General features: G+C 42.2%; 1 protein-coding gene across 1 annotated transcript; it reads left to right on the top strand.

Annotated features, from left to right (window-relative positions):
• The first annotated feature begins 306 nt into the window (after positions 1-306).
• Positions 307-26,593, top strand: REEP5 (receptor accessory protein 5). Its single transcript, XM_064140733.1, has 5 exons — positions 307-921; positions 1,198-1,291; positions 18,500-18,638; positions 21,900-22,068; positions 24,294-26,593. The coding sequence occupies exons 1-5, from the start codon at positions 804-806 to the stop codon at positions 24,341-24,343; spliced, it is 570 nt and encodes a 189-aa protein (XP_063996803.1). The 5' UTR covers positions 307-803; the 3' UTR covers positions 24,344-26,593.

The following is a 26,593-nucleotide window of genomic DNA, read 5'->3' as shown; positions in this document are numbered from 1 at the left end:
CATCAAAGCTAGAAATTATTTTTAGTTGTCAAAAACACTATGCACACCATGAATTCTAGGGTACAGTTACCACTATGAGCTACTGACAGAAGTCTAAGTCACACACCTTTCGGACAGAGATGCAATGATCATGTCATAATCTTTCTTCTACATCATGTCACTTTCTATACTCCATGTGATTTTTGCTTAATGTACTGCCTTTTTTTTTTTTTTAAACCTTCGCAGCAATTATAGGGAACTGGAACTGGCTACATGTGGGCTCCCCCTACTTCTCAGCTTCAATTACGCTGGGGATTAGCTACCAGTTCACTGAAGTAAGGAGGACCATCCTTGCAGACGCGTCTCAGGCAGCTCCGATTAGCTTAAAAATCATTCCGGCGCCTCTACTTGCATATGGCCGTAGCTGGATCGTAATGCCTGAGCGTGGAACGAGGACCCGCAGGAGGCAGTAGCGAGGCGCTAGCTCACCCTCTCCAGCCCCGTGCAGCAGCCCGCCTTTGTGCTCGCGACGTCCTCGAAAGAAAGGAAGAGCTCTTGCAGCTTCCCGCGACCGCCATTTCGCGACGCAGGCTTGGCTGCAAAGGGCAGCTGAACATGGCTCCGTACTGCTTGCCACCGCCTCCTGGCGGCTGAGCGGCTCCTCCATTCCGCTTCCTGCCGTCCGGGCGCGGTAGCAGAGCTGGGCGCGGTGCCGCCTCCTGCAGCCGTGAGTGGGAGGGTGGCACCAAAGGTGGGGCCTGCTGCTCGGCGGCCGTGCGCCCAGGGTTGTCGGTTGAGTAGTGGGTATTTGCGGCCGTCTCGCCATGATTGCGGCGATGAGGCAAAAGTTTGACCGGTTCCTGCACGAGAAGAACTGCATGACCGCCGTGCTCGAGCGCATCGAGAGCAAGACTGGAGTCAAACGCACCTACATTGCCACTGGTGAGCTCCGGCTGCTGCCCCTCATGGTCTCCGCCGTCGCCACCGGGTCCTCTCGGGTGCATGGGGCTGTAAAAGCGCCTCAAACAGGGACTGGATCGTTGAGGCGAAATGGTCCTTGGCGGCGGTCCGGGAGCAGCGGCCGCGCCCTTTCTGCTTTCTCTGTCATCTTGGCGACGGCGCTGGGGCACCCTGGGGAGTACGGCGGACACGGGCCCTTCGTGTGCCGCGGGTTGAGGGGCTGCGCGCAGTGACGGCTCTCCAATCTCTCCCGCGCAGCCATCGTCGGCGTGGTCGCCGTGTACCTGGTGGTTGGCTACGGGGCATCCCTGCTCTGCAACGTCATCGGATTCGGCTATCCTGCCTATGTCTCGTGAGTATCTCTACACTTGCCTTTCATATGTGATGGCTGCATTTATTACTCACGGGGGAGTGAATAAATTGCTAAGTCACAGCCCTGCGCTTCTGCGCGGTATCAACGATGGCACTGCAGGACCGGTCTCCCAAATGTGCTTCCCACCAACCCCTTTTCCTTAATGTGCGGTGCTAAGTATTCTTCCATCTGGCAGGTGTTATAGTAATTTCCACACTTGAAACCAGTTCCCGTAGGGTATTAGGTTTTTGCTTTGGGTTCCCAGATTTGTCATGTTCAGAAACTGAGAAATGGATAAGCTGGATTGCAGTTGCTATCTGCTGTTGGTAACAGGAGGAAGAATCATTTTTATAACGGTACTTGCTAAAACTCACACTGACAGCTTTAGTTGGCGACTTTGAGATATGCAGGAAGGCGCTGGTGCAAAGTCAACATACAAAGCACAGGATAATATAACCGGCCAGAGCAGAGGTGCGTTAAGGAGAGCTGTTTGCTCCAGAAGCACTTAGCTGATGAGGTAGTGGAAAGGAAGATACTGTGACTCCTCTTGGGTGTAAAAGAGTGTAAAACACATGTTTTTTCAGAGAAAAGCCTCCTTCGGTGTTCTCTTTTTAGGAATATCTGTTATCTGTCATGGGCATTATATTAGACCAAAATGTATTTCCTGTTAGGAAAACTTCTGTGGAGTATATTCCAGAAGACTTAAGAAATCTGCTAAGTAAGACCTGTGTAGCCTTCTATATAATTATTTTTAAATACAGTTAGCACCTTTCAAAAATATGTTCTCTATGATTAGTTTCTGAGTATTACAAAATAGGTTATTTCTCTGTTGTTTTCTGTTGCATATGGCAGATGGTGTTAGTGCTGGGCTTCCTTGAAACATCTTCTGGTTGTAAGTGCCTAAAACTTAAACAGCACTCTCCTAAATGCTACTTCTAGTGAGCACTGATTAGGAGGTTATAGACTAGAGAATGTAGAATTTGTTTTCCGTAAGGCAGTTTTTAATGAATAAATTAGTTAAAAGATTTTTTTTTAAATTAAAATCTGATTGTGAACCTCTCAGACAACAAAGCTTCCAAACCTAAAAACAGTTGTGTAGGGATTACATAATCTTTTGTGTCTGATTTAGGTAATTTTTAAATTTACTTTCTAAAATCCTATTTAAATTTGTTTTGAAACTAGTTTGGGATTAGATTTTGAATCTGTCATTACACAACGGTAGTGAACAAATTGATAACAAAAGGTCTTAGAACTGTGGAGGCAAGACAACAGCAAATCAAATACAACTACAAGATTTCTTACTTTGTTCAAGTCTGGAAAATTATTTTAAAATCTTTTTACGGGGTGTCTTCCCTTTTTATGTTGGAAGTTGGATTTAAATGTATCTTAATGTTTAAAATTACTTCCTGAATATTGGTATTGTGGGTGTTTTGGGGTTTGTTGTTTTGAGGTTTTATATTTTTTATTTCTGTGATTTCATTTTAGTAATGTCTTTAGCTACAAACTTTAAAAGAAAAACATGATGGATAACTTGCACATGAATACCAGTTCTATTTTTCCCCATTCATGCTTAGTTACTGTTTTATCTTTTGTTGTCTTTCTAATGCTGAAATACTTTTAAGGAAAAAAAAGACAACCCTAGATGAAAGTCCAATTCAAAATGCATGTGATGTGTTGGAGGCCAGTGTCTTTCACTGGCAGCCTGTAGGTAGGTTTTAGCTCATGAAGCGCAGGTGTGCCGTGTTGCTCTTCTTGCAAGCCCGCAGAATCAGCGGTATGGGTACAGAGGAGACACATCAGCACATGTGCTGGTGCCCATTTCCGTGGTTGTGTTCATGTTCCCCTTTTTTGGGAGTGAGGTGTGTGAATTCAAGATGGGCAATATTGCTCTCTTTAGCCTGTACAGTATTACAGGGTCAGCCTGACAGCAACATACCAAGACATCTGTGCTGTCTTCCAGGATGGCTCTGCATTTAGAGCCTGACCATGAAAAAGCAAGAATCCTCTTCAGTTATTACCCTTTTTCCAACTATATAGCTTTCTGGATGGGTGCTACCTTCATACCTGCTGTAGGATCTCTATCCTAATGCAAGGCTAAGGTCAAGCTGAATTCATCTTCTTGATGCAGATAGTGGAGGAACCAACAAGGAGAGGTGCACTGCTGGACCTTGTATTAACTAATAAAGAGGGACTGGTTGAGGACATTAAGGTTGAGAACAGCCTTCGGGACAGTGATCATGACATGGTGGAGTTTAGTATTCTACAGGGTAGAATCAGGGCAACAAGTAGAATTGCAGCCCAGGACTTCTGCAAAGCTAACTCTATGCTCTTCAGGGACATGCTTGCAGAAATCCCATGGGCTAAGGCTCTGGAGGGTAAAGAAGCCCAAGAAAGTTGGTTAATTTTTGAAGATCACTTTCTCCAAGCCCAAGCTAGATGTGTTCCCCTGAGTAAAAACTCATGTAGACGTGCTAGGACACCTTCATGGTTGAGCAAGGAGCTCCTGAAGAAACTGTCAGGGAAGAAATAATCTTACAATTCATGGAAGAAGGGATTGGTCACTTGGGAGAACTATAGAGAAGTGGTCAGGGCTTGTAGGAAGGCAGCAAGGAAGGCCAAAGCCCTCTTGGAACTGAAGCTGGCAAAGGAAGTAAAACAGAACAAGAAGGGCTTCTTCAAATACATGACTAGAAAAATGAAGAACAGGGAAGGTGTGGACTGCTTGAACGAGGAGGCAGCCTTGATAACTGAGGATGCAGAGAAGACAGAGTTGCTGAATGCCGCCTTTGCTACAGTCTTTACACATAAGGCTGAACTCCCCTGTGTACTCCAGACCCTGGATGAAGGAGAGGGAGCCTGGAGGAGGGGATGCTCCCCACTGGTCAACGCAGACTGGGTTAGGGATCAATTATACACCTTAAACATTAACAAGTTCATGGGCTCTGATGAGATGCACCCAAGGGTGTTGAGAGAACTGGCTGATGTTATCACTCTGCCAGTCTCCATCTTTTTTGCCAAATTGTGGCAGACAGGAGCGGTGCCTGAGGACTGGAAGAGATCCAGTGTTACTCCAGTCTTCAAAAAAGGCAAGAAAGACATTCTAGGAAACTATAGACCAGTCAGCCTCAACTCCATCCCTGGAAAAACGATGGAGCAGCTCCTGCTGGAGGGCATCTCAAGGCACTTGGAAGAGAAGCAGATTATAGGGAGTAGTCAGCGTGGATTTACCAAAGGGAAGTTGTGCTTAACTAACCTGATAGCATTTTATGATGCCATAACTGAATGGGTAGATTCAGGGAGAGCAGTGGATGTAGTCTACTTTGACCTTAGCAAGACTTTTGACACTATCTCCCATGACATTTTAGTGAGCAAGCTGAGGAAGTGTGGGATGGAAGAGCAGACAGTGAGGTGGATTAGGAACTGGTGACAAGCTAGAGTTCAGAGGGTGGTGATCAATTGTGCCAGGTCCATCTGGAGAGCTGTGACTAGTGGTGTCCCCCAGGGATCAGTGCTGGGACCAGTCCTGTTCAACATCTTCACCAACGACATTGATGAGGGCACAGAGTTTGCTGACGACACCAAGCTGGGAGGCTTGGCTGATACAGCTGAAGGCTGTGCGGCCATCCAAGAGAGACCCGGACAGACTGGAGAGCTGTGCACAGGAACCAGATGAAATTCAACACGGACAAGTGCAGAGTCCTGCATCTGGGGAGGAATAATAAACCCCACCAGTACAGGCTGGGAGGTGATCTGCTGGAATGCAGTCCTGTGGAGAGGGACCTGGGGGTCCTGGAGGGTAATAAGTTAACCATGGCATAGCAATGTGCCCTTTTGGCCAAGAAGGCCAACAGGATCCTGGGGTGTATTAGGAAGAGTGTGTCCAGCACATCAAGGGAGGTTCTACTCCTCTGCTCTGCCCTAGTGAGACCCCATCTTGAATACTGTGTTCAGTTTTGGGCTCCCCAGTTTAAGAGGGACAGGGATCTGCTGGAGAGGGTCCAGCATAGGGCTACAAGGATGATTAGCGGACTGGAGGGCATGTGTTACGAGAAGAGGCCGAGAGACTTGGGACTTCTTAGTCTGGAAAAGAGAAGATTTAGAGGGTATTTGATAAATTTTTATAAATATCTGAGGACTGTCCAGGAGTGAGGAGATAGGCTCTTCTTACTTGTTCCCTGTGATTAGATGAGCAATGGGTGTAAGTTGCAGCACAAGAGGTTCTGACTCAGCACAAGGGGAAACTTCTTTATTGTAAGGGTCACAGAGCACTGGAACAGACTCCCCAGAGAGGTTGTGGAGTCTCCTTCTCTGTAGACTTTCAAGACCTGTCTGGATGTGTTCCTCTGTGATCTGTGTTAGTATTGTCCTGCTCTGGCAGGGAGGTTGGAGTCGATGATCTCCATGGGTCCCTTCCAACCCCTAACATCCTGTGATCCTGTGAAGTACTGGAGTGATTCCTGCATTCGTTTTTGCTTCTGTGGATCTTGTATTACAAACAGGATGCTGCCAAATGTTGTCACCCGTGTTCATAAAACATAAAGACTCTAAGCATAAAGAACACTAACCAGGGTGGTTTGTTTATTCCTTTTACCTATTTGGTCTGCCCCTTGAAAAGACAGATGTAGAGCCTGCTATAGGAACTAACAGTAGTGAGATTTGTTTCCTAGTATTGGGCAAAAGCATTTTTCAGATGTTAACACCTTCAAATGGCTTTTACTGTAGGAGTTGCAGCTTCTGAAAGAAATCAGTAGCCATAAACAGAATGTATTATGCAGAGTGTTTAGTTTGATGTTTACACAGGTGTTTCAACAATGGATCCAAGTCTAAAATACCTCAGAAATAGCAAATTACTTTTCTTCAGGCAACTTACTTTCTTCTGTTGTGAAGTAGATCAGTGTGTTATTTGTACATTAGCAGAGACTGAATTGTTTAAAGTGAAAAATAGTTAACTACTGTGTTAGGGTTCCCATCAGCAGGAAGACACTTCTGAAGGAGTGGGACACATGTCTGTTCTGCAAGAGAGATTACCTTCTGTCTCTAGAGTTGTTTAAAATCAAAGAGTCACTACCATGTAAGTGGCCCATTAGGCATATTCAAAATCTGGAGGTTCTGTTAGGATTTTGGTTCTGGGTTACCTTCATCATGGTAGTTATCTCTGCCCTTTTGTTATCCCAATATGGCACTGGCAGCTTCAGTTTCTTCCTCAGTAGAGGATTCTAATTCTGCCTGACTTGGGAGACCTCCCAGCAGCCATACATCATCCTCCATTTCTCCTTGTTTAATCCTTCCCAGCTTACAGTCAGTAAAACACAAACTCCCCTTTTCCTTCTTTCTGTTTTACTCAGCTGACATTCCAGGGAGATTCTATTCAGGTGTTTAAAATCCACTTACCATTTTTTTCCCCCTACCATCTCTGGAATAACTGCCCAGCTTGCTATGGAACAGGTATGTAGGTTAATTTAGTGCCACAAATGTTGCATGTCAAATGGCTGAAGGAGGGAGTCTTACAAAGGCAAGGTGGCCCTGTTTTGGCTAAAACTACTAAAACAAAGATAAAACAATAAACCCATTCTGCTTCAAAACAGATTTTGAAGGATTTAGTGCCCAAGCAGAGACTTTTGCTTAGTTAATGGCAAAACTTATGTTAAAGTTGATGCCCCTTGATATTATAATGAGCCAAACAGACTACATGCTAAACATGTATCACTATTGTTACTCAGCCTTCCACCTAGGAAGCAGACACAGCATTATTATTTATTCCTTGGATGTATTGTAAAGAATAAAGGGGAGTCTACTTGAAAACAGTAGAACCCAATTTGATACTGAAAAATAATTTCCTAACCCAATGTTTCTACTCTGAAGTTCCAACATGAGGGATTTATTCCCTGTTCTGTGAAGTGTAGGAAAAAAAATATTATGCTACTGCTTAATACCTTTCCCAAAACATGAAATGAAGTTGTTTTCTTACCTACATTAAAACTGACTGTTTCTTTTTTCTGTTTAAATACTTCTTTTAAATAGTGTTGTACCGTTGTGTCACTCACCACCTGACTGAAGGAAAGGAGCTGGTGGAGTCTGTTAGCAATAGATAATGCATGCTGGGGTCCCAGCAGGCCACTTCTCCCTGTTGGATATGGCAAGAAGATCTGGGCAAGGGTGTTGGTGCTGTTCTTCCTGGGTCACCAAAAGCTCTTATCCCAAAAGTGGGATTGTTTACCCAGTGTGCAAGAACCAGTATACAGGCAGAGTACACGTATTTTGCTCATTCTAGGTCTGTGCAGAAAAGGGTTGGCAGAGATCTCTGAAGATCCATCAAGTCCAGTTTCCTTGCTAGAGCATGAATATTTGAGTATATGATTTTACACCACATAAGTGCTCCATCAGTTGTGTATTCTGTTGTATTATTTGCTTATTGGTTATACTAATACATTCCTGAATTTATGTATAAGTTCTCTTCCCAATGGTTTGTTTTTCACTGTTAAAATTATCACAAGCTATATAGAGTACACCTAGTGGTTTGATCGGTTGTGTGAAATCTATCTCTGGCTTATGTCCAGAAAGTGTAACAAGACATTAACTACAAAATCTCTTAATTACCATGTCTTATTTTTGCTTATTTTAATCCTTGAGGTCACTCCAATCTTTAGTCTCAAAGGCCTTCCGTTTTTTATCTTTGCATCAGACTAGGTTATTATTAAGCTTATTTGGTCTAAAAGTTTTTAACTAGTCTACTGACATCACTTGCCTGCAAGAAAATGTATGGGAAGAGAAGTATGCTCAGTTTTGATCCGTTCAGATATGAAAATCTGTCGTGCAGCAGGTGCAAATTTCAATGGAGAATGGAGGGTGTAGCTGCTGTGTCCAACCTAGCATATGGCCATCCACATGAAGTGGCACAGCTGCAGCTATGCTGCTGGCTGTCCTCACATTACTGAAGTGCTGTGAGGGGAGGGGACAACTCAGTAGTTAATGCTTGTTAGAGTTTTAGACACAGCTGTTCTTCTCCTTTCTCCTTGTTCATGTTCACCTTCAGCTTTGCTTTATCTTTAATAGGTTTATGCACAAAAGATTTTCTTTAGCAATACAGAATGTGCTGAGAAATCCAAATCTTCTGTGCATATCATCAACAAGAACCCATGGAAGGGTCTTAGTGTAGGCAAAATTAAGCAGTAGTTTTCCAAGTAAACATTATCTGGCACTTTAATCTAGACTGTATGACTTACTGTGAAGGTTTGCCATACCTAGGTTTATCCCTAGGTTTTATCCTCTAGAGCTTTAAGTGCTATGTGGTGAAACAGAGTCATTAATTTTAAGTTGAAATGTAGTATTTGTTTGCAGGCTTTTGTGTTTGCAGTAGACCAGCATTGAGAAGTTTACTAGAGATGACAGAAGCAACTTTCTGTACTTTATCATGATTTTAACGGCACAAGGCAATATTCACACTAGTAGATGGAAGAAGTGAGTGCTGACAGTCTGTAAATAATATTGACAATATTTTCACTGCTTCTCTAAACTTCACAGAACTGTTTGAATGTAGCTCCACCTATAGCCAGTGATGATGAGGAAAAGAAAAATTAGAGGGTGTGCAAGCAGGAAAGGAGCCTTTGATGACTAAGAAATGCATGCAGAGGGTGTCCTGGAAGTCCTGTGTACCCCTAAATTCCTCTCTCTCCGTGGCTTGAATGGGAGGGGGAAAGCCGCCTGGTTCCCCCCCACCTCGCCTGCCCTGCGGGCGTGAAGGGTGTGAGCAAAGGGGTCCTGCCCGCACGAGGAGTGCCCCGTGCAGTGCCCGCGCTGGGATCTGGCTGGGATTGGCTGTGCCCTATCGCGCCTAAGGTGTGGTAACTCTGCCCGTTGTACAGTAAGGGTATAAATTGGGGGGCTTCCCGCCTTTGGGGGTTCCCGCCTTGGATTTCGTCCATGCCTAGACGTTCGTGCTTGCCTGAGACTTCCCCGCCTCGCTCGCCTAAGCTGAATACAGAAAGCTTCAAAGAGCGGCTTCCCCATTGACACCTTTGTAAGAGCTTAACGACTCTTAACGATCCACCTGCGACTGCTGAAAAGGGAACTACAGAGGCAGACCGCGAGCAAGCCTGACCGTGAGTTATTTTGGCTCAACTTTATTAGTAAGAAACCCGCTATTAATTAATAGCTAAAGCCTTTTCCAACTTCTGACTTCCAAAATAGTAGATTATTGATGGTATCCCTGTAGATAATTCTCATGCGACTGAATCTGCTAATTAAACTAAATTAATCTTTGTATATATAGATTTGGGGGTGGGTTTTTGGGAAAATAAAATAACTATTTTTGTATAAAATTCCCGACTCAGCCACACATTAATTCCTGCCTCCACAACAGAGGGTTGGAAATTTCAGAAGTGCTGTCATGTTTAGTTTAAAAAGTTGTGAGGTTGAAAATAGCTTTAGGCAATAAAATGTATGCAGTTATTACTTGTCTTCATGGGAGAAAAGTAATGATGTACAGTCATGCCTCCCTCTGCTTTTGCTAATTACGTGCTGCTACTTCAGCAGTTTTCATTGTGCAAGTGCTGCTTATGGCATTTTACAAGCAGGAGACAATTTAAGTTGATTGTAGAGAGGTAAAAATAGGCAATTTAGGTCTTCACTGGAATATCGTCTTAGTGTCTTGAGCTCATCTCCTAGTTCTTTGTGTGTTCCCTACCTCTAAAACATGAATGCTGCTTCACTGTGGTCACAGTTCTTAAGAAAATGTAAAATAGGTCTGGTATTTGTTGGCTTTCACTGCTTACTTTATTCCTTCATGGAAAGCACTGCATGATATGCTGATAGTCACAAGTGATCTTGGCTGCTGTGTTTTATGAAAGGCATTTGAGAGAGCTGATTAATTTAACCAGATTCACAGTGCTTAGTATAAATATGAACAGAAAGTGTCCAAACCTGCATACACTTTGTTTGCTTTCCCGATGTTTTCGTGGGGCTTCAGACACTAAAAATTGGTTTACTTTTTTTAATATGTTCTGAAAATCACTGTCTCCATACTTGTTTTTTGTCTGTTACAGTTTAGGGTATTGTGCTGATTTGAGGCTTATTGGAATATTTTAATGAGAGAAATTAGATCATTGTCTGTGAAAGAGAAAATAATAGCGATGTCTGTAATTACCCATTGGATTGCCAAGAGATAGAAAAACACAAAACAGTAACAAAGTGTCTCATTCTGTGGCTTGCTGCTCGCTGGTTAACTGTGTGTGCCTGAATCTCTGTAACCCTATCTAATCATTGCTTCTACACAGCCAGAAGACTATCTGACAAAGGAGACCTGACAAAATCTTGCCTGTCAAAAAAGGAAGATGCCTACTTGTTCTTGCATACAAGCAAGATACACAACTTTCAGATATGGATAGTGAAGTTGTGTTCAGCTAAATGTGAGCTAACGTGAGAGTCTAGGGACACTAGACAAAACTTTATTAAACAAACAACAAAAAAAAGACCAGATTTTGTTGCTGTACTGTTTAGCAACTACCACTGCACTCATGAAGGAAATTCTTCATTTCTTTGCAAACCAGCCTTGACCTGTAAGTTAGTCCTCAGATTAAAACTTGAAACTTTTTTATACTCCCTGATGAGGCATGTTTTTTAATTACATTTGGTAATCAAAACTTTAGGATATTCTAGTTTAGAAACTCATTTCACAGTGATTATTGTCAAACAGCAACATTTTACCTAGGTCTGAAAATGCTGTACTACAGTTTCATGCTCTACTGTACATTTGAATAAATTTAGGCCATACTGTATGATGTTAATATTGCAGTAAACAGAATTGAAAGACAGTAGTGAGACTATAACAGAATTATGCTTCATATATAACCTCCACAGTGCAGCATAAGTTGACAGAAACCTCAGACTTTAATTCTCTCTGTATTGTTGGAAGCATGTAGCAGGGACCCAGTTCTACATTTGGTCACAACCATACTGTTTGGTTTATTTGCCTGCACCCTAATTAGTTACAGATGTGGAGAGGTAGCAAAGCATGTGAAGGGGTGTTTTCCCAACTAAGAAAACTGGCTGTCAAAAGTAGGGAGGTGTTCTGTTGTGGATCTTTAGCAAGAGACTTCTGGTGGGATGTAGTATGTCTGCACTTACACAGGCAAAATGGGCTTTTCTGAAAGCCTCACTGTACATCAATTCTATTTCTTCTCAGTATCTTCAAGAAAGACAACCTGAAAATTTCTTTAATGTAATATGGGATTAGATGCTTCCAAAAAGGGGCTTGTAGACCATATCAGGTAGTGTAGCAGCACTGATGTGGCTGCTGATGTGGACAAGAACAGCCAACAGTGAAGTTGGTAAAACTTTGTCTGAGACTGCATACACAAGCAGAATGAGCTGCATGGAAGGCCACGGTCACTTTCTTTACCTGTGCTGTGGAAAGGAGATTTCTTCCACCCTGAGAGAGTACATTGACAGCTTTTCCAGTAGTGGTGACTTGAAGCCTGCTGGACCATCTGCTGTATATCATCCTGACCCATCTAGCAGAAAAAATAGTAATGAGTGGTTTGACAGGCTAGACTGAGGCACTGACACATGCTAATCCCAGCAAGAAAAGCCTGTGTGTGTGTGTGTGTGTTTGAGGGAAGCTGGTTTTACCCTGAGTCAGAACTTGGGCACTGCCTCATGTGACCCTAGAAATACTTGTTCTGGCCACAAATTGGCAGAGAACAATGAAATGAGAGGATTGCTGCTTTATTGCAGGAACCTATCTTTGTACTGTGTTACATACTATGTAGAACTCACTGCAGTGGTAAGCAAAATGCCATGTGGTACTTTTGTTGGGTCAGTCTCACCTTTGAAGAAACAACAATATAATGCTTTGTAGTGCTTTCATGTTACTTGTTGTCTTCTAATATCTGTCCTTGCACGGATAGTGAGCTGCATTTGTTATCTTACATGAATTTGTCTGCTGCCATCTTCTGGATACACAAGATTTTGAGAGAGGAGACATGATGAACTTGGACTGCAGAGGGTGTGTAAGTGCATTTGGCAGAAAGACGTTTTTAGTATCTGCAAATGCAGAACTATTGGAGTTAGTAAGGAGAAAGAAAGATGGAAGACAGAAGGCTTTTAACTAATGAACAGAAATGAAGCAGACAAAATAATACAGTAAACAGAAATAGGGCTTTGGCACAAGACAGGCACTTGTTGCACTAACATGACCTGAGATGTCACAGAGGCAGCCTACCAAGATGGTTCTGAAGTGAGGATGACAGGGAGGCACCAGACTGAGAAGGTGTATGGTGCAGTGGAGGGCTGATCCCACAGAGGTGTCTGGACAGATAACCAAAAGTAGATTATTTTTTAATCACTATAACCTGCTTTGAAGATTTGGGGCAGACCATTAAATACAAGATATAGAAATATAGGTAATTTCAGGGTTTAAAGTTAAATGTGGGAGAGGGTGTGAAGAAATGAAGACTTATGCTCAGTTAAGAACGTCATAGATCTGCCTGCCTGTACATTTAGCACTGATAAGTCAACCAAAGGAAAGATTCACAAAATAATCCTAATAATTGTAATCTTACGACATAAGCACTGGGCTTAACAGAGGCTGATCTTCTGTCTTAAGCTTGTAAATCTATTTATACAGGAGTCATCGGGTACACCCTGTACCCTCATTTCACATGAGACTAGGGCAATAAAATTTGGCATTTATTTATGTACTTCTGGCCTACACATACAGACTCAGATAAAAAATACTGAAACCCAAAACCCACTTCAAGCTCATAATTGGTGTATTTATTCATAGAATCATTGACTCAGGTTGGAAGAGACCTCCAAGATCATCTAGTCCAACCATTTATAGAAAGCTGGGGAATGGGCTGTTTTGTACAATGTGCAAGAACACATGTGCATTTAATGCTATGTATTATCAGCTGGTTACATCAGATGGGGTTTTGATTACTTGAGGTATTGCTGCTTCTGTACATGTATTGTTCACATATTGTCTTTCAGACATCACCTTAAAGGAGCTACAGCAGCACATGGTGAGTGTTCAAAGGGAACACACCCATGGCACTGCATGTAAGAATTCTTGAAGGTGTTTACAGGAAAGCATGCCTCATTAAACATGGTCGTATGCCATCTGCCCTTTGCCACTACAGGACATCTGGCCTTTGCCAAAATAGGACATTCTAAGCATTTTTATAAAAAACTGTTGTGATTACTAAGATACCTTAGTAATGTAAAAAAAAAAAATCAACAATGCTTCCTTAAATCTGTGAATGATTTCAAACAATAATTGGAATACAGCAAGATAGCAAGATTGTTAGTGGGTCAACTGCAGAGTCTTCTCTCATAAATACCATGCTTATTGTGGTAATAAGCCTTCCCCCATGCCTTTCATGGAGAGAGGTTGTTAGCAGAACTAGAGGAATTCATACGGTGAACCTCTAAAACAAGTTTTCCTTAACACTGAGAAACTTTACAATTATTTCCTTTCTCTCCTCTGTTTACCCACTACCCTAACTTCTTTACTAGCCACCTGTACTTTTTTACCAGAACTACAGTTTTACACCATGAAAGTAGATGAGTAGCTCTCTCATGACCTCCTGTGTCATTTGGATTTGTGTCTTTGTTTTTACTTTTTTTCAGTAGGGCATCCTCACCCAGTAGCATTAGAATACATGAGAAGTGGAGGTGTAGAAAAAATCTGGTTAAAGTGCAGGGGCAGGAAGAGCTGATATTGCCTCTAACTGGACTACTATTTACTAACACTGTGTTGTTAGAAACAGCAGTAAGTTGACATAGAGTTACCACCTGTGGAAAACCTGTTCTTCTGGTTGTACCTCAGTAACAGTGCCTTATTGTACATGATGAGATATGATAAAGGCTGTTGCTCTTCTCACTGTGGGATTCTGTTGGCCATCCACAAACAAATAAAAATAATGGATAAATTGTCAGATCCTTGTATTGCATATCAAAGTAATTCAGTCCAGTAGCTACACCAATTCTCTCTTCATCTGGTGGGTTTGCTTATGCTTTTGCTAAAACAAAAGACATGTAACATGATTAAATAATTAAAACTAAATTCATTACACTAAGTTTACAGATTTTAATCCTATGACATGAGTGAAGATGCCAAATGCTTTTTAATAAAGTTTCACAGAAGCAGAAGCATCACCGGCTGGGAGGGCAACTGAGACAAATCATTTACTCCCTCGCATCAGAACAAGTACCCAGAAGAAAAAGAGGAGGGTAATTGTTATTGGTGACTCCCTTCTGCAGGGAACAGAGGGCCCCATATGCCGGCCAGACCCCTTCCACAGGGAGGTCTGCTGCCTCCCTGGAGCCCGGGTCAGGGATGTTACCAGGAGGCTGCCTACTGTAGTGCAGCCCTCTGATTACTATCCCTTATTAGTTATACAGGCAGGGAATGATGAGATTAATAACAGAGGGCTAAAAGCTATCAAAAGGGACTTTAAGACACTGGGGAAAGCAGTTGAGGGAGCAGGGGCACAGGTCATCTTTTCATCTATACCCTTAGTTACAGGCTGGAATACAGAGAAGAATAGGAAAGCGTATTTGATGAACAAGTGGCTCAGAGGTTGGTGCATCCAACATAACTTTGGATTCTTTGATCTTGGGGAACTTCATCTTGCCACAGGTCTGCAATCAGCAGGTGGTATACAACTGTCACAGAAGGGGAGAAGGACCCTGGCACATAAGCTGGCTGGGCTTGTTGAGAGGGCTTTAAACTAGAATGGAAGGGGGAGGGGGTTAAACATGACAGCACCAGAGATAAATCAAAGGAAACTGAGGATGGTAGGCTAGAGCTAGGAGTAAAAGCAGCAGCCCAGCTGAAGTGCATGTACACTAATGCACGCAGTATGGGTAACAAACAAGAGGAGCTGGAAGCTCTGGTGCTGGAGGAAAACTATGATATTGTCGCCATCACTGAAACGTGGTGGGATGGCTCACATGATTGGAGTGCTGTAATCAGTGGCTACAGACTCTTCAGGAGAGACAGGCAAGGGAGAAAGGGCGGGGGAGTGGCTCTGTATATTAGGGATGCTCTGGATGTCATGGAGGTAGAAATCAAAGATGATCAAGGCGAAGGCCAACAAGGCTGATATCCTGATTGGAGTCTGTTACAGACCACCCAACCAGGAAGAAGAGGTTGATTTATTACTCTTTAAGCAACTGGAGGCTGCCTCAAGATCACCTGCCCTTGTTCTGGTGGGCGACTTTAACCTACCAGACATCTACTGGGACTTAAACACTGCAGAGAAGAAGCAGGCTAGAAGGTTTCTGCAATGTGTGGAAGACAACTTCCTATCCCAGCTGTTACGTGAGCCTACCAGGGGGACAGCCCTGCTTGACCTGCTGCTCACAAATAGAGAGGGGCTGGTAGGGGATGTGGTGGTTGGAGGCTGCCTGGGGTCCAGTGACCATGCAATTATAGAGTTTTCAATACATGGAGAAACCAGGAGGGGCATTAACAGAACCTCCACACTGGACTTCCGAAGGGCAGACTTCAGTCTATTTAAGGAACTAATTCAGAAAGTTCCTTGGGAAATAGCCCTTAGAAACAAAGGGGTCCAGGAAGGTTGGACCTACTTCAAGAAAGAACTCCTGAAGGCACAGGAGCAGGCAGTGCCACTGAGCCGGAAGATGAGCCGACGAGGGAGGCAGCCAGACTGGATGGGCAGGAGCTACTGAAGGAATTAAAGATTAAAAAGAGAGTGTATCACCTCTGGAAGAGAGGGGAGGTGTCCCAGGAGAAGTTCAAGGAAGTTGCTAGGTCTTGTAGAGGAAAAATTAGAGAGGCAAAAGCCCACTTGGAGCTCAGGCTGGCCACGGCTGCCAAGGAAAATAAAAAGTGTTTCTTTAAATATATGAATGGCAAGAGAAGGGCCAAGGACAACCTCCAATCCTTGTTAGATAGAGAGGAGAGCATAGTGACAAAGGATGAGGAAAAGGCAGAGGTGCTTAACACCTTCTTTGCCTCAATCTTCACTAGTGGGACAGGTTGTCTCCAGGATAGCTGGACTCCTGAAGTGGTGGATGGAATCAGGGACCAGTACAGTCCCCCTCTAATCCATGAGGAAGCAGTAAGGGACCTGCTGCGTCATTTGGATCCTCACAAGTCCATGGGACCGGATGGGATCCATCCTAGGGTGCTGAGAGAGCTGGCAGCTGAGCTGGCCAAGCCACTCTCCATCATTTATCAGCAGTCCTGGCTCACTGAAGAGGTCCCTGAAGACTGGAAGCTGGCCAGTGTGATACCCATTCACAAGAAGGGTCGTAAGGAGGAGCCAGAAAACTACAGACCTGTGAGCCTGACCTCAGTGCCAGGCAAGGTCATGGAACAGGTAATCTTGGGTGCCATCACAAAGCACCTACAGGATGGCCAAGGGATCAGGCCCAGCCAGCATGGGTTTAGGAAGGGCAGGTCCTGCCTCACCAACCTGATCTCCTTTTATGATCAGGTTACCCGCCTGGTGAATGTGGGGAAGGCTGTGGATGTAGTCTACTTGGACTTTAGCAAAGCCTTTGACACTGTTTGCCACAAGAAGCTCCTAGCCAAGCTGGCAGCTCATGGCATGGACAGATTCACTCTGTGCTGGATCAAGAACTGGCTGGATGGCAGAGTACAGAGAGTGGTGGTGAATGGTGCCACATCCAGTTGGCAGCCAGTCACTAGTGGTGTTCCCCAAGGATCAGTACTGGGCCAAGTCCTGTTCAATATCTTTATTGATGATCTGGACGAGGGCATTGAGTCCATCATCAGTAAGTTTGCAGATGACACCAAGCTAGGAGCAGGTGTTGATCTGTTGGAGGGTAGGAGAGCCCTGCAGAGGGACCTGGACAGGCTGGATGGGTGGGCAGAGGCCAATGGGATGAGATTTAACAAGGCCAAGTGCAGGGTTCTGCACTTTGGCCACAACAACCCCAAGCAGCGCTGTAGGCTGGGGACTGAGTGGCTGGAGAGCAGGCAGGAGGAAGAAAGGGACCTGGGGGTACTGATAGATAGTAAGCTGAACGTGAGCCAGCAGTGTGCCCAGGTGGCCAAGAGAGCCAGTGGCATCCTGGCCTGCATCAGGAACAGTGTGGCCAGTAGGACAAGGGAGGTTATTCTTCCCCTGTACTCAGCACTGGTCAGGCCACACCTTGAGTCCTGTGTCCAGTTCTGGGCCCCTCAGTTCAAGAAAGATGTTGAGGTGCTGGAACATGTCCAGAGAAGGGCAACGAAGCTGGTGAGGGGCCTGGAGCACAAATCCTATGAGGAGAGGCTGAGGGAGCTGGGCCTGTTTAGCCTGGAGAAGAGGAGGCTCAGGGGTGATCTTGTTACAGTCTACAACTACCTGAAGGGGCATTTTAGCCAGGTGGGGGGTGGCCTCTTCTCCCAGGCAACCAGCAATAGAACAAGGGGACACAGTCTCAAGTTGTGCCAGGGTAGGTATAGGCTGGATATTAGGAAGAAGTTCTTCACAGAGAGAGTGATTTCCCATTGGAATGGGCTGCCCAGGGAGGTGGTGGAGGCACCGTCCCTGGAGGTCTTCAAGAAAAGACTGGATGAGGCATTTAGTGACATGGTCTAGTTGACTGGATAGGGCTGGGTGATAGGTTGGCCTGGATGATCTTGGAGGTCTCTTCCAACCTGGTTGATTCTATGATTCTATGATTCACAGTGTCACACTCGTGGTTGCTAACATTTCATCTTGATCTTCTTAACAGTACTGACCTATAACTTTTCAAGCCTCACTACTTTTACTGAAGTAAGCACATATGTGCCTTTCATTTTTTTTTACTGTGCAGAGTAATGGTACTGGGTATCCTCTGCTGTAGACAAAGTGCTTGCTAGTAGTTAGAGCAAATACTGTGGTTCACATTTTCAAAGAGAAATCTAGCATATGTACATTATAGGTAAAGGTATTTGAGATTCACACTGAATTCCTGAATGTTTTTTGTTTAGTGTTTTTTTTATTACAGAACTAGAATTAGCTTGAATACCTTTTCTTTTTGATGTCTAATATACAGGGTAAAGCTTTACTATTCAGAGATCTTTGATACATTGTCTATATGATAGATACTGTGTATTTCTCATCTGTAGAGCTTATGCAGTAATTGATATATGAGGATTTACATGTAACAAGAAATCAGAATCAAAATCTTTACAATTATAGGTGAAACTGATAATAGTGATGCTCGTTTGTTTTGTGTTCCTTGCAGCATCAAGGCCATTGAAAGTCCCAACAAAGATGATGACACACAGTGGCTGACTTACTGGGTTGTGTATGGTGTTTTCAGCATAGCAGAATTCTTCTCTGATATTTTTCTGTGGTGGTTTCCTTTCTACTACATGATAAAGGTATGTTAGTTCACGTGACATATCTTCTGAAATGATTCTGTTGATGTAACTGATGTAACATCTTCAGAAATAGTTGACAATAGATTCCCTTGGAATAATTTCTAGGTCATAAAGTGTAGCTGTACTGTGGAAAGACAGTTCTTTTGTCTTGGTGTTCAGATAAATTTGGGCAAGATGATAGCAAATCCTACAGTTTTGCTGGTCTTTCATTAAAAGCTTAGAACAGGCCATAAGCGTGCCTGTGGTGGTTTGCAGGTGCTGCCAGGCTGAGGACAGCTACTAGCACCAGATCCAAGTGGGTTAGAGCCAGCTCATGTGTCTGCCTAAGGTAGTCACTATATTGCAAGAACTCCATTCCCTCTTCTGTCCGGTCTGGAATGTAATCTTCATAGATGATCTGGATGAGGACATCGAGTCAGTCATCAGCAAGTTTGCAGATGACACTAAGCTGGGGGCAGATGTGACTGAGCTGGAGGGCAGAAGGGCTCTGCAGCGGGACCTTGACCGCCTGGACAGATGGGCAGAGGCCAATGGGATGGGGTTCAATAGCTCAAAGTGCAGGGTGCTGCACTTTGGCCACAACAACCCCATGCAGAGATACAGGCTGGGGTCGGAGTGGCTGGAGAGCAGCCAGACAGAGAGGGATCTGGGGGTACTGATTGATACCCGCCTGAACATGAGCCAGCAGTGTGCCCAGGTGGCCAAGAGAGCCAGTGGCATCCTGGCCTGCATCAGGAGTGGTGTGGTCAGCAGGAGCAGGGAGGTCATTCTGCCCCTGTACTCTGCACTGGTCAGACCACACCTCGAGTACTGCGTTCAGTTCTGGGCCCCCCAGTTTAGGAAGGACACTGAGATGCTTGAGCGTGTCCAGAGAAGGGTGACGAGGCTGGTGAGAGGCCTCGAGCACAAGCCCTACGAGGAGAGGCTTAGGGAGCTGGGGTTGTTTAGCCTGGAGAAGAGGAGGCTCAGGGGTGACCTTATTGCTGTCTACAACTACCTGAAGGGTGGTTGTGGCCAGGAGGAGGTTGCTCTCTTCTCTCAGGTGGCCAGCTCCAGAACAAGAGGACACAGCCTCAGGCTGCGCCAGGGGAAATTTCGTCTCGAGGTGAGGAGAAAGTTCTTCACTGAGAGAGTCATTAGGCACTGGAATGGGCTGCCTGGGGAGGTGGTGGAGTCGTCGTCCCTGGGGCAGTTCAAGGCAAGGTTGGATGTGGCACTTGGTGCCATAGTCTAGCCTTGGGCACTGTGGTAAAGGGTTGGACTTGATGATCTGTGAGGTCTCTTCCAACCTTGGTGATACTGTGATACTGTGTGATACTGTAATAAAGAAAATTTGTTTTGTTCCACTTAACAGTTTTATTGCTGAGTTTTCTGGACATCTTTTACAAACCATTTACATATTCAGTTTCATGAGAGACAAGAAAAGCAAACTCAGCAGTCAGACATTCTCTAGCTGTGAGAAGACTCAGATTTGCAGCTTTGGTATGGTCCTCTAGAAAATTATTTAAACATGTGTTTCAGTGCATTTCAGAAGTATTGAGATAAAATTACACAGAATAACAGAATGTCAGGGGCTGGAAGAGACCTTGAAAGATCATCTAGATATATAGATACACAGAACTGTAAAAGATTTTCTGTTTTTTTTTTTTTTTTTAATTTCTTGGCTAGGGTGAAAGAAAGCTTTACAGAGTGATTGATTTGTTCTTAGGCAAGGAAAGGGAAACGTCATTTTCTTTTTGTTTCAGAGGAAGTCTGACTTAGAGTTGAGGGATTTCCTAAAATAAAGGAGACCTAGGTAACATCTTTGCATACTGGAAGAAGTAAAATAACTATTAACAATTGTCCAGGTATTGTTCAACAGGAAATAGAATCTTTATTCTTCTCAGCTTTTAATAAAAGTTCATAAGATAGAACCATTTTTTTCCTCTTATGTTAATTTTTTAAAAAATAAGCTCTCGAAAATTGATATTCCATCACTTTTTGCCTTAATTTTCTCTGACTTGTGTTTAATTGTACTGCATCAGTTGGTGCTTGTTGCTGCAAAACTTTATTTCACTTAAAAACTGGAGAAGTTTGAAATTTAAGCTATTTAAATAAGTGTTACTGTATTTAAATGCAACCTTTTGAGTGGCTTGTTTAAATTATTTTGCGTTTTGGTGCCTAGCTAATTTTATGGTGGATTTCTTTTTCAGGAGGTCAGTAATTGTTGTGTTTTCTTCTCCCAAAAATATGTGGAAGTGCCCAAACATAATTCTGTTTAACTTCAAACCAAAGGACATTTTGGCTGAGGTGGTTTGGTTTTGTGTTTAAAGAAAAGGTGGTTGGTGAAAAGCTACTCTACCCTTATTTTCTGGAGAGGCTTTTGACACAGAGTAAAATTGTATTACTTCTATCTGGAAAAATTGTACAACTGCTGAGAAAATTTGCTTAATTTTATTGCTGTTTTACTTTGTTAAATGTTTTTATATATACTTTCAGAGCACAAGCAAATTCACTTCCTGTCCCTTAAATGTTTGGATCTTGGTTTTCGCAGCTCTCTTTTGTTGTGTGTAACAGCGGAACAAAAGCTAAATAAAGGTTCTTCAGCACTAAAGGGAGATATTGGTGCTGCATTTAATAATTGTCTTTCCAATTCCCTTAGTAAGGTGCAGAAACACTACCCCACAAACTGTAGTGTTTGTTTGTTGGGTTTATTTTTTCTCCAGAGAGTAGATTGTGCTATAGAAGTTATATCTAAACCATGCAATCCAACAGCATTACCCTTGTCTGTGCACTGTGCGTAGCTTGAGTGTATAATTTTTCACTGTTGCTTTAGCTCTGGGTTACACAAAATCCCATTTTTTCCCCTGCAGCATTTTTGAGGGAAGTGGGACAGGAATATGTTTTGGCTGAACTTACAGAATTTAGGGGTGCAGACCTTCAGTCAGGCCTGAGCATTTATATGGAGTTATTAGAAGTAGATAGACACATGATTTGTCTAGTCAGATTTTATACTTCTTCCTTAAAAAAAAACCCACATATAATATTAATGCATCTGTTACCATATTAGCTTGACTGCTACCTCCCCTCTTCCTTTATCCTATCAGCAAATTGTTCCAGTTTAAAGATACACTATATGTGAGTATGCTACCTGCATACTTAATCATACTGTGATGATACTAAATTATTTAAATATGCTCAAGTCTGTGGCAGAGTTAGGAAGGTACACTACACCTAGTCTCCCACTTATTTCTCTTACTTATGCAGATGTTCTTCTTATAGTGTGCCTTCCTGTTGTGGTGCATGGCTCCAAGTCCTTCTAATGGGGCAGAATTTCTGTATCATCGAATTATCCGACCTTTATTTCTGAAGCATGAAGCTCAGCTTGACAGTGTTGTTAGAGACCTGAAAGACAAGGCTGCAGAGACTGCAGACACCATTAGTAAAGAAGGTGAGGAAAAGACTGTTCGTTAACTGCATCAAGTAGAAGGAATTTTTGTGGGCAATTGTAATGTAACAATTAATATTCGTTATCGGAGGGGCAAGATATGCTAAAATAGTAGGTAAATTATAATAGGGAAGTTAAAATTGGGTGAAGAAGCCAGGAAAAGATGATTGCAGTGGATTTTACTTTCTAGGAATGTAATTATGCTAGAATTAATGCAAGGTGTATGGGTAGAAAAATAACTATTTAGTTTATATGTTGTCCCACCATACATGTAACTATGAACATTACTTCTAGAGGAAGGTCCAAACATCCTCACAAGTTACCTTTCTGAAATACAGTTATTATTTCAGTGTATTCTTCTATCTCCTAAAACACCATCTCAAATACCTGATAATACAGAAAGGCTCCTATTTGTAGTAAGGCAAATTCTTCAACTCTTCAATCAATAGCAACATGTGAAACGAAGTCTTCCCATCTATAAGTTGTTCTGACTTTCTTTCCTCTGGAGATCAAAGGATTCTGACACCACTTTTAAGGAAATTATGTAGGAGCTTTTTGTTAGAATAAAAGTTATGGTGGCTTGCTTAATTGCTTAATTTTTGCTTTTATTTCTTTGCATTCTGTAGTAGTCTAAAATATTTGATAGTTTTATGAATAGGAGGAGGAAATACATTAAATAGCTAAAATAAAGGTTTATTTAAATTTTATTTAAAAGGATATTTTAAGGTATTTCAAAGCATCTCAACTGTTCTTTCCCTGAAACAATGTATGTGGTCTCATTTCTTCTTAGCAACCTAAGCAGTTTTCCTTTTGGAATTTAAATTATCTGCTTTCCTCAACTATGCTTGGAAATTTTGCTGCATGTCTCTTCTTGAATCATTATTGTTAGATAGGTCTCTTAAATAATAATCTTTCATATTGCACATAGTTCTTTTGTGTACTCATTTTGACACTTTTTCCTGTTTCTTTACATACTGATTGTGTTGGGGATTAAATGGCCAGGACAGGAGTTATAACAATAGAATTATTTTCCCCAAAAGTCCCACCCCTAAACTATATACAGAACTAATTATGATTTGTTTACAGGTTCTGATTTGGTTGGGAAATCTTCACAAGGATGCTTATGGGCAAGTTTAGTACTTTAGGAAAGTCAGAAAATGGAAAAGGCTAAGCTACTAGAGAGCTCCACCCCACTTACAAGTGAGGCTGAGCAGAGAACCTAGGGAACAGTAGATTTTACTCACAAAGGTGAGGTAGGAAATTGGAAACTGCAGTCTGATGCAAATTAAAACCAGCCAGAGTCAAAATGTCTGTAGACACAGCTTCCATGAGGTGAAGATCATGGAGAGGTGCTGTCTTAGCAGTGCAAGGGAAAAAGCCAAACTGCTGCCATGTTCCCCAGCTCAGGGTAGTGAGCAGGAAATCAGGATTTAGAGGTCTGAGAGAAGCCACATCTGGGTGCCACTGGCAGGTCTCTCTTGAATGGACCTAAGGACTTGCTGAATTTGCAGACTTGTGGAGGAGTGGCATGAACTGTGCGAGAGTGGGACTAGAATAGAACTGCACAGAATGGTGTGAAAGTGGAAACTGCATGCACCTTTTTTCTCACTATTTGTAAGCTCCCTAGACATTGTGTCTGTTGTACTGGGTGCGAAGAATCCAGTCAGTCACCAGCTGATTCCAGCATGGGCTTTCCCTTGAATCAGTACACATGTGGAAAAGGGCACCTTTTACTGTACTCCCCTTCAGGCCTGCAAGGGTTGGGGGAAAACAGTTTCACACCTTCTTCTTCTCCTGTTCTAACCTCCAGAGATGAGGAGCAGGGGTGAAGAGGAGATTTGGAGTGTTCCACAGCACACATACATGCATTTTTTAAAGAAATCATGCACACACGTAAGCAGATGGACACACACATCCTTATTCCAGCCCTATTTCATCAGCTTGATAGTGTATTTCTTACTTTAAAACTGTATGTCCTAAACACATTGTTTTATTGTTATAATAGTTGCAGATCAGTCTATGTGATTTAGTGTGCCACTTCTTTCTTATTTTTTTTTTTTTAAATCTTTCTATGATAACTACTGTGTCTGTGTGTATGTGCATACAAAAGCTGTGATTTTCTTTTGTGGTGTTTTTTTGTGGCCTAAAAATAGGCAGTTCAAGAGCAGTGAATAAGCCACTTGACTTTGTAAGCATCTGAGATTAAATTTTAATTTCTTTTCCTGCAGCCAAGAAAGCAACAGTGAACTTACTGGGTGAAGAAAAGAAGAGCACTTAAACTAATAACTGGAAAAGTCTCTCTATCATTTCCTGTATGAACCTTGATGTTACTGGGAACTGTGGCATAACTTTACTAATATTGCCTTGGAAATGTTTTGACATATAAAAGGAATGTCTTGTAAGTTCGCTTACTGCTTTGCTGTATCTGTATAGAAAGTGAGCATTTTTTATTTAAAAGCAGTGCAGTGGGCAGCATCTAAAGTTTAATGAAAATATTTTATTCATCTTTATGCAGAAGAATTATTTCAGTAGTCTCTTTCACCAGTTACATCAAAAGTACACATCCAACACTTCCTTTGTCTCTGTGTGTGTAATTACTCTTACACTTTGTTGCGCATCTGGTAACAAAGCTATTGTATGCAAAAAATACCAGTCTGAACAGGTTTTCTTGAATCTACGGGGAATTATTGTGAGAGATGGCATAACAAACGTACTACTCACCAATCGGGTTGTAAATAATGAAACTACATATTCTAGGCAGATAGAGATTACATAACTGATACTTGCTTTGCTCTAACAGTATTGGGTAAAGTGTGTGTATTAAATGGATGGGTACTAAATGTTGGAAAGAGGAACTTCATTCAGGTGATTAATCTTACATTATCATGAAGTAATTTGCCAAAAAATAGATGCATTAAATTGCACAAGATCAACATAAGATGACAAATATAAAACTACTTGTCTCTTCTTGCTAAATAAAATTGTCATCTAAAATTGTTAGAGTGCCTTTTAAGACTACACTCTAAAGCACAAACAACGTTTTGCTGTGGGTCTTGCAAACACTTTTTCCCAAAGGCCTGTTAAAATATTATCTGCCTTGGGTTAAAATATTGTCTGCCACATCATTAATTGGATGGTCTGTAACCTACATGAGCTTTTTCTGCTCATAAGAATCTCCAATTCCTTTTGACGGTACTAAGAATAGCTTTGCAGAAGCACTAAAACTTCCTGGAGATGCTATTGTCATTTGATATATTCTTGACCAATTAATAAGAATGTAAAAAAAGTTGTTAAGAGGATAAATGTTTGCTTGCAATAAGTGGAAAGTAATACTGAGTGTTTTAAAGCTGAACTTGGTTTTGCTTCTTTACACTACAGAATTTTCAACAAATTCAGCATGAGTTACTGAAATCTCCCTCATCCATGTGTCTTTAAAGCCTGCAGTAATGCTGTGGCAGTTCTTAACTCACAAAACATGCAGATGGTAAGCTTTAGCTTTTGAATATGATAAAAAGTGATTTCTAGTCCACATACCTAAATTCAGAAAATTTTTTAACCTTAAAACTAAACCCTTAAAACCTAAAGACTTTTGACTTTTTTTCTCTCTGGCTTTTTATTTGTTGGTTCGTTTTGTTACAAGTTGGTATATAAAAATTAACTCTACATTTTCAAATGTTAAGAACTGCAAAGGAATGAAACCCATCCTGCAACTCAGCTGGTCAGTTTTGAGAGACAAATACTTTAAGCAGAGGTATAAGTGTCTTGAGAGAAAAGAAAGCATTTTAAACTGGAAAACACAGGCCTTAGAGCTGATAATGTGGACAAGGAAGTAGGAGACCCACTGCACCATTTTCTATAGGAAATCCTAATGCTGTGTTTTAAACATTAGTAGCTATGTACATAGCAGTCATGTGGCCAGTGTAGTTTAGTTTAACCTCTTTAAATAATAAGTAATAAATAAAAATAAAGATACTTAGTAGTCTATTTGATGTAGGTAGAAAATACTACATAACTTACTTCTCTAAAAGCTGATGATAAATTTTAGACTTCCCAAGCCTCATGAGGTCTGTAGTAGGGACAGGACTTTTCATTTTTCATACTAAATGGTTCTTCCACTGTATTTAATGGGGATAAAGCATTTATAGTTAAGCATTAAAACATTTTTTTGCATATTTTTCAACTTCAAGGTCTAAGCTTTTAAACAGTTTCTTATCTTGGCCAGCATCTGCATTCAGTGCTCCTTTTTTGAATTTCTACTTGCATTAGAACTAGCATCTGTTACTATCAGAACTTGGTCTTGTCTACCTTTCTGTGCCAATAGAAATCACTGAATTTCTGCAGCAAGTTACAGTTCCCTGCAGGTAATTCCGCTGAGCTGGATCCACAGATCACTGTTCTTCTCAGTGTCTTCCTCACTACATTTACGTGCAAATGTTGGTACACACATCTACTCCATGTTTGTGCTGAAGTTGTAATGTGCTAAATAAAAATGAACACAAATAAAGATGCTATTACAGGGCTGCTATAA

This window comes from Pogoniulus pusillus, chromosome Z (genome assembly GCF_015220805.1).
Source record: "Pogoniulus pusillus isolate bPogPus1 chromosome Z, bPogPus1.pri, whole genome shotgun sequence".
Lineage (NCBI taxonomy): Eukaryota > Metazoa > Chordata > Aves > Piciformes > Lybiidae > Pogoniulus > Pogoniulus pusillus.
The sequence above is the reverse complement of the archived record's forward strand: the minus strand, read 5'-3'. Positions and strand labels throughout refer to the sequence as shown.

Bases quoted from the DNA above. Each gene is read 5' to 3' on its own strand.
- REEP5 (XM_064140733.1), top strand. From the start codon at position 804: ATGATTGCGGCGATGAGGCAAAAGTTTGACCGGTTCCTGCACGAGAAG. The intron at 18,639-21,899 runs GTATGTTAGTTC...TTCTTCTTATAG, and splicing joins CTTTCTACTACATGATAAAG to TGTGCCTTCCTGTTGTGGTG. The intron at 22,069-24,293 runs GTGAGGAAAAGA...CTTTTCCTGCAG, and splicing joins AGACACCATTAGTAAAGAAG to CCAAGAAAGCAACAGTGAAC.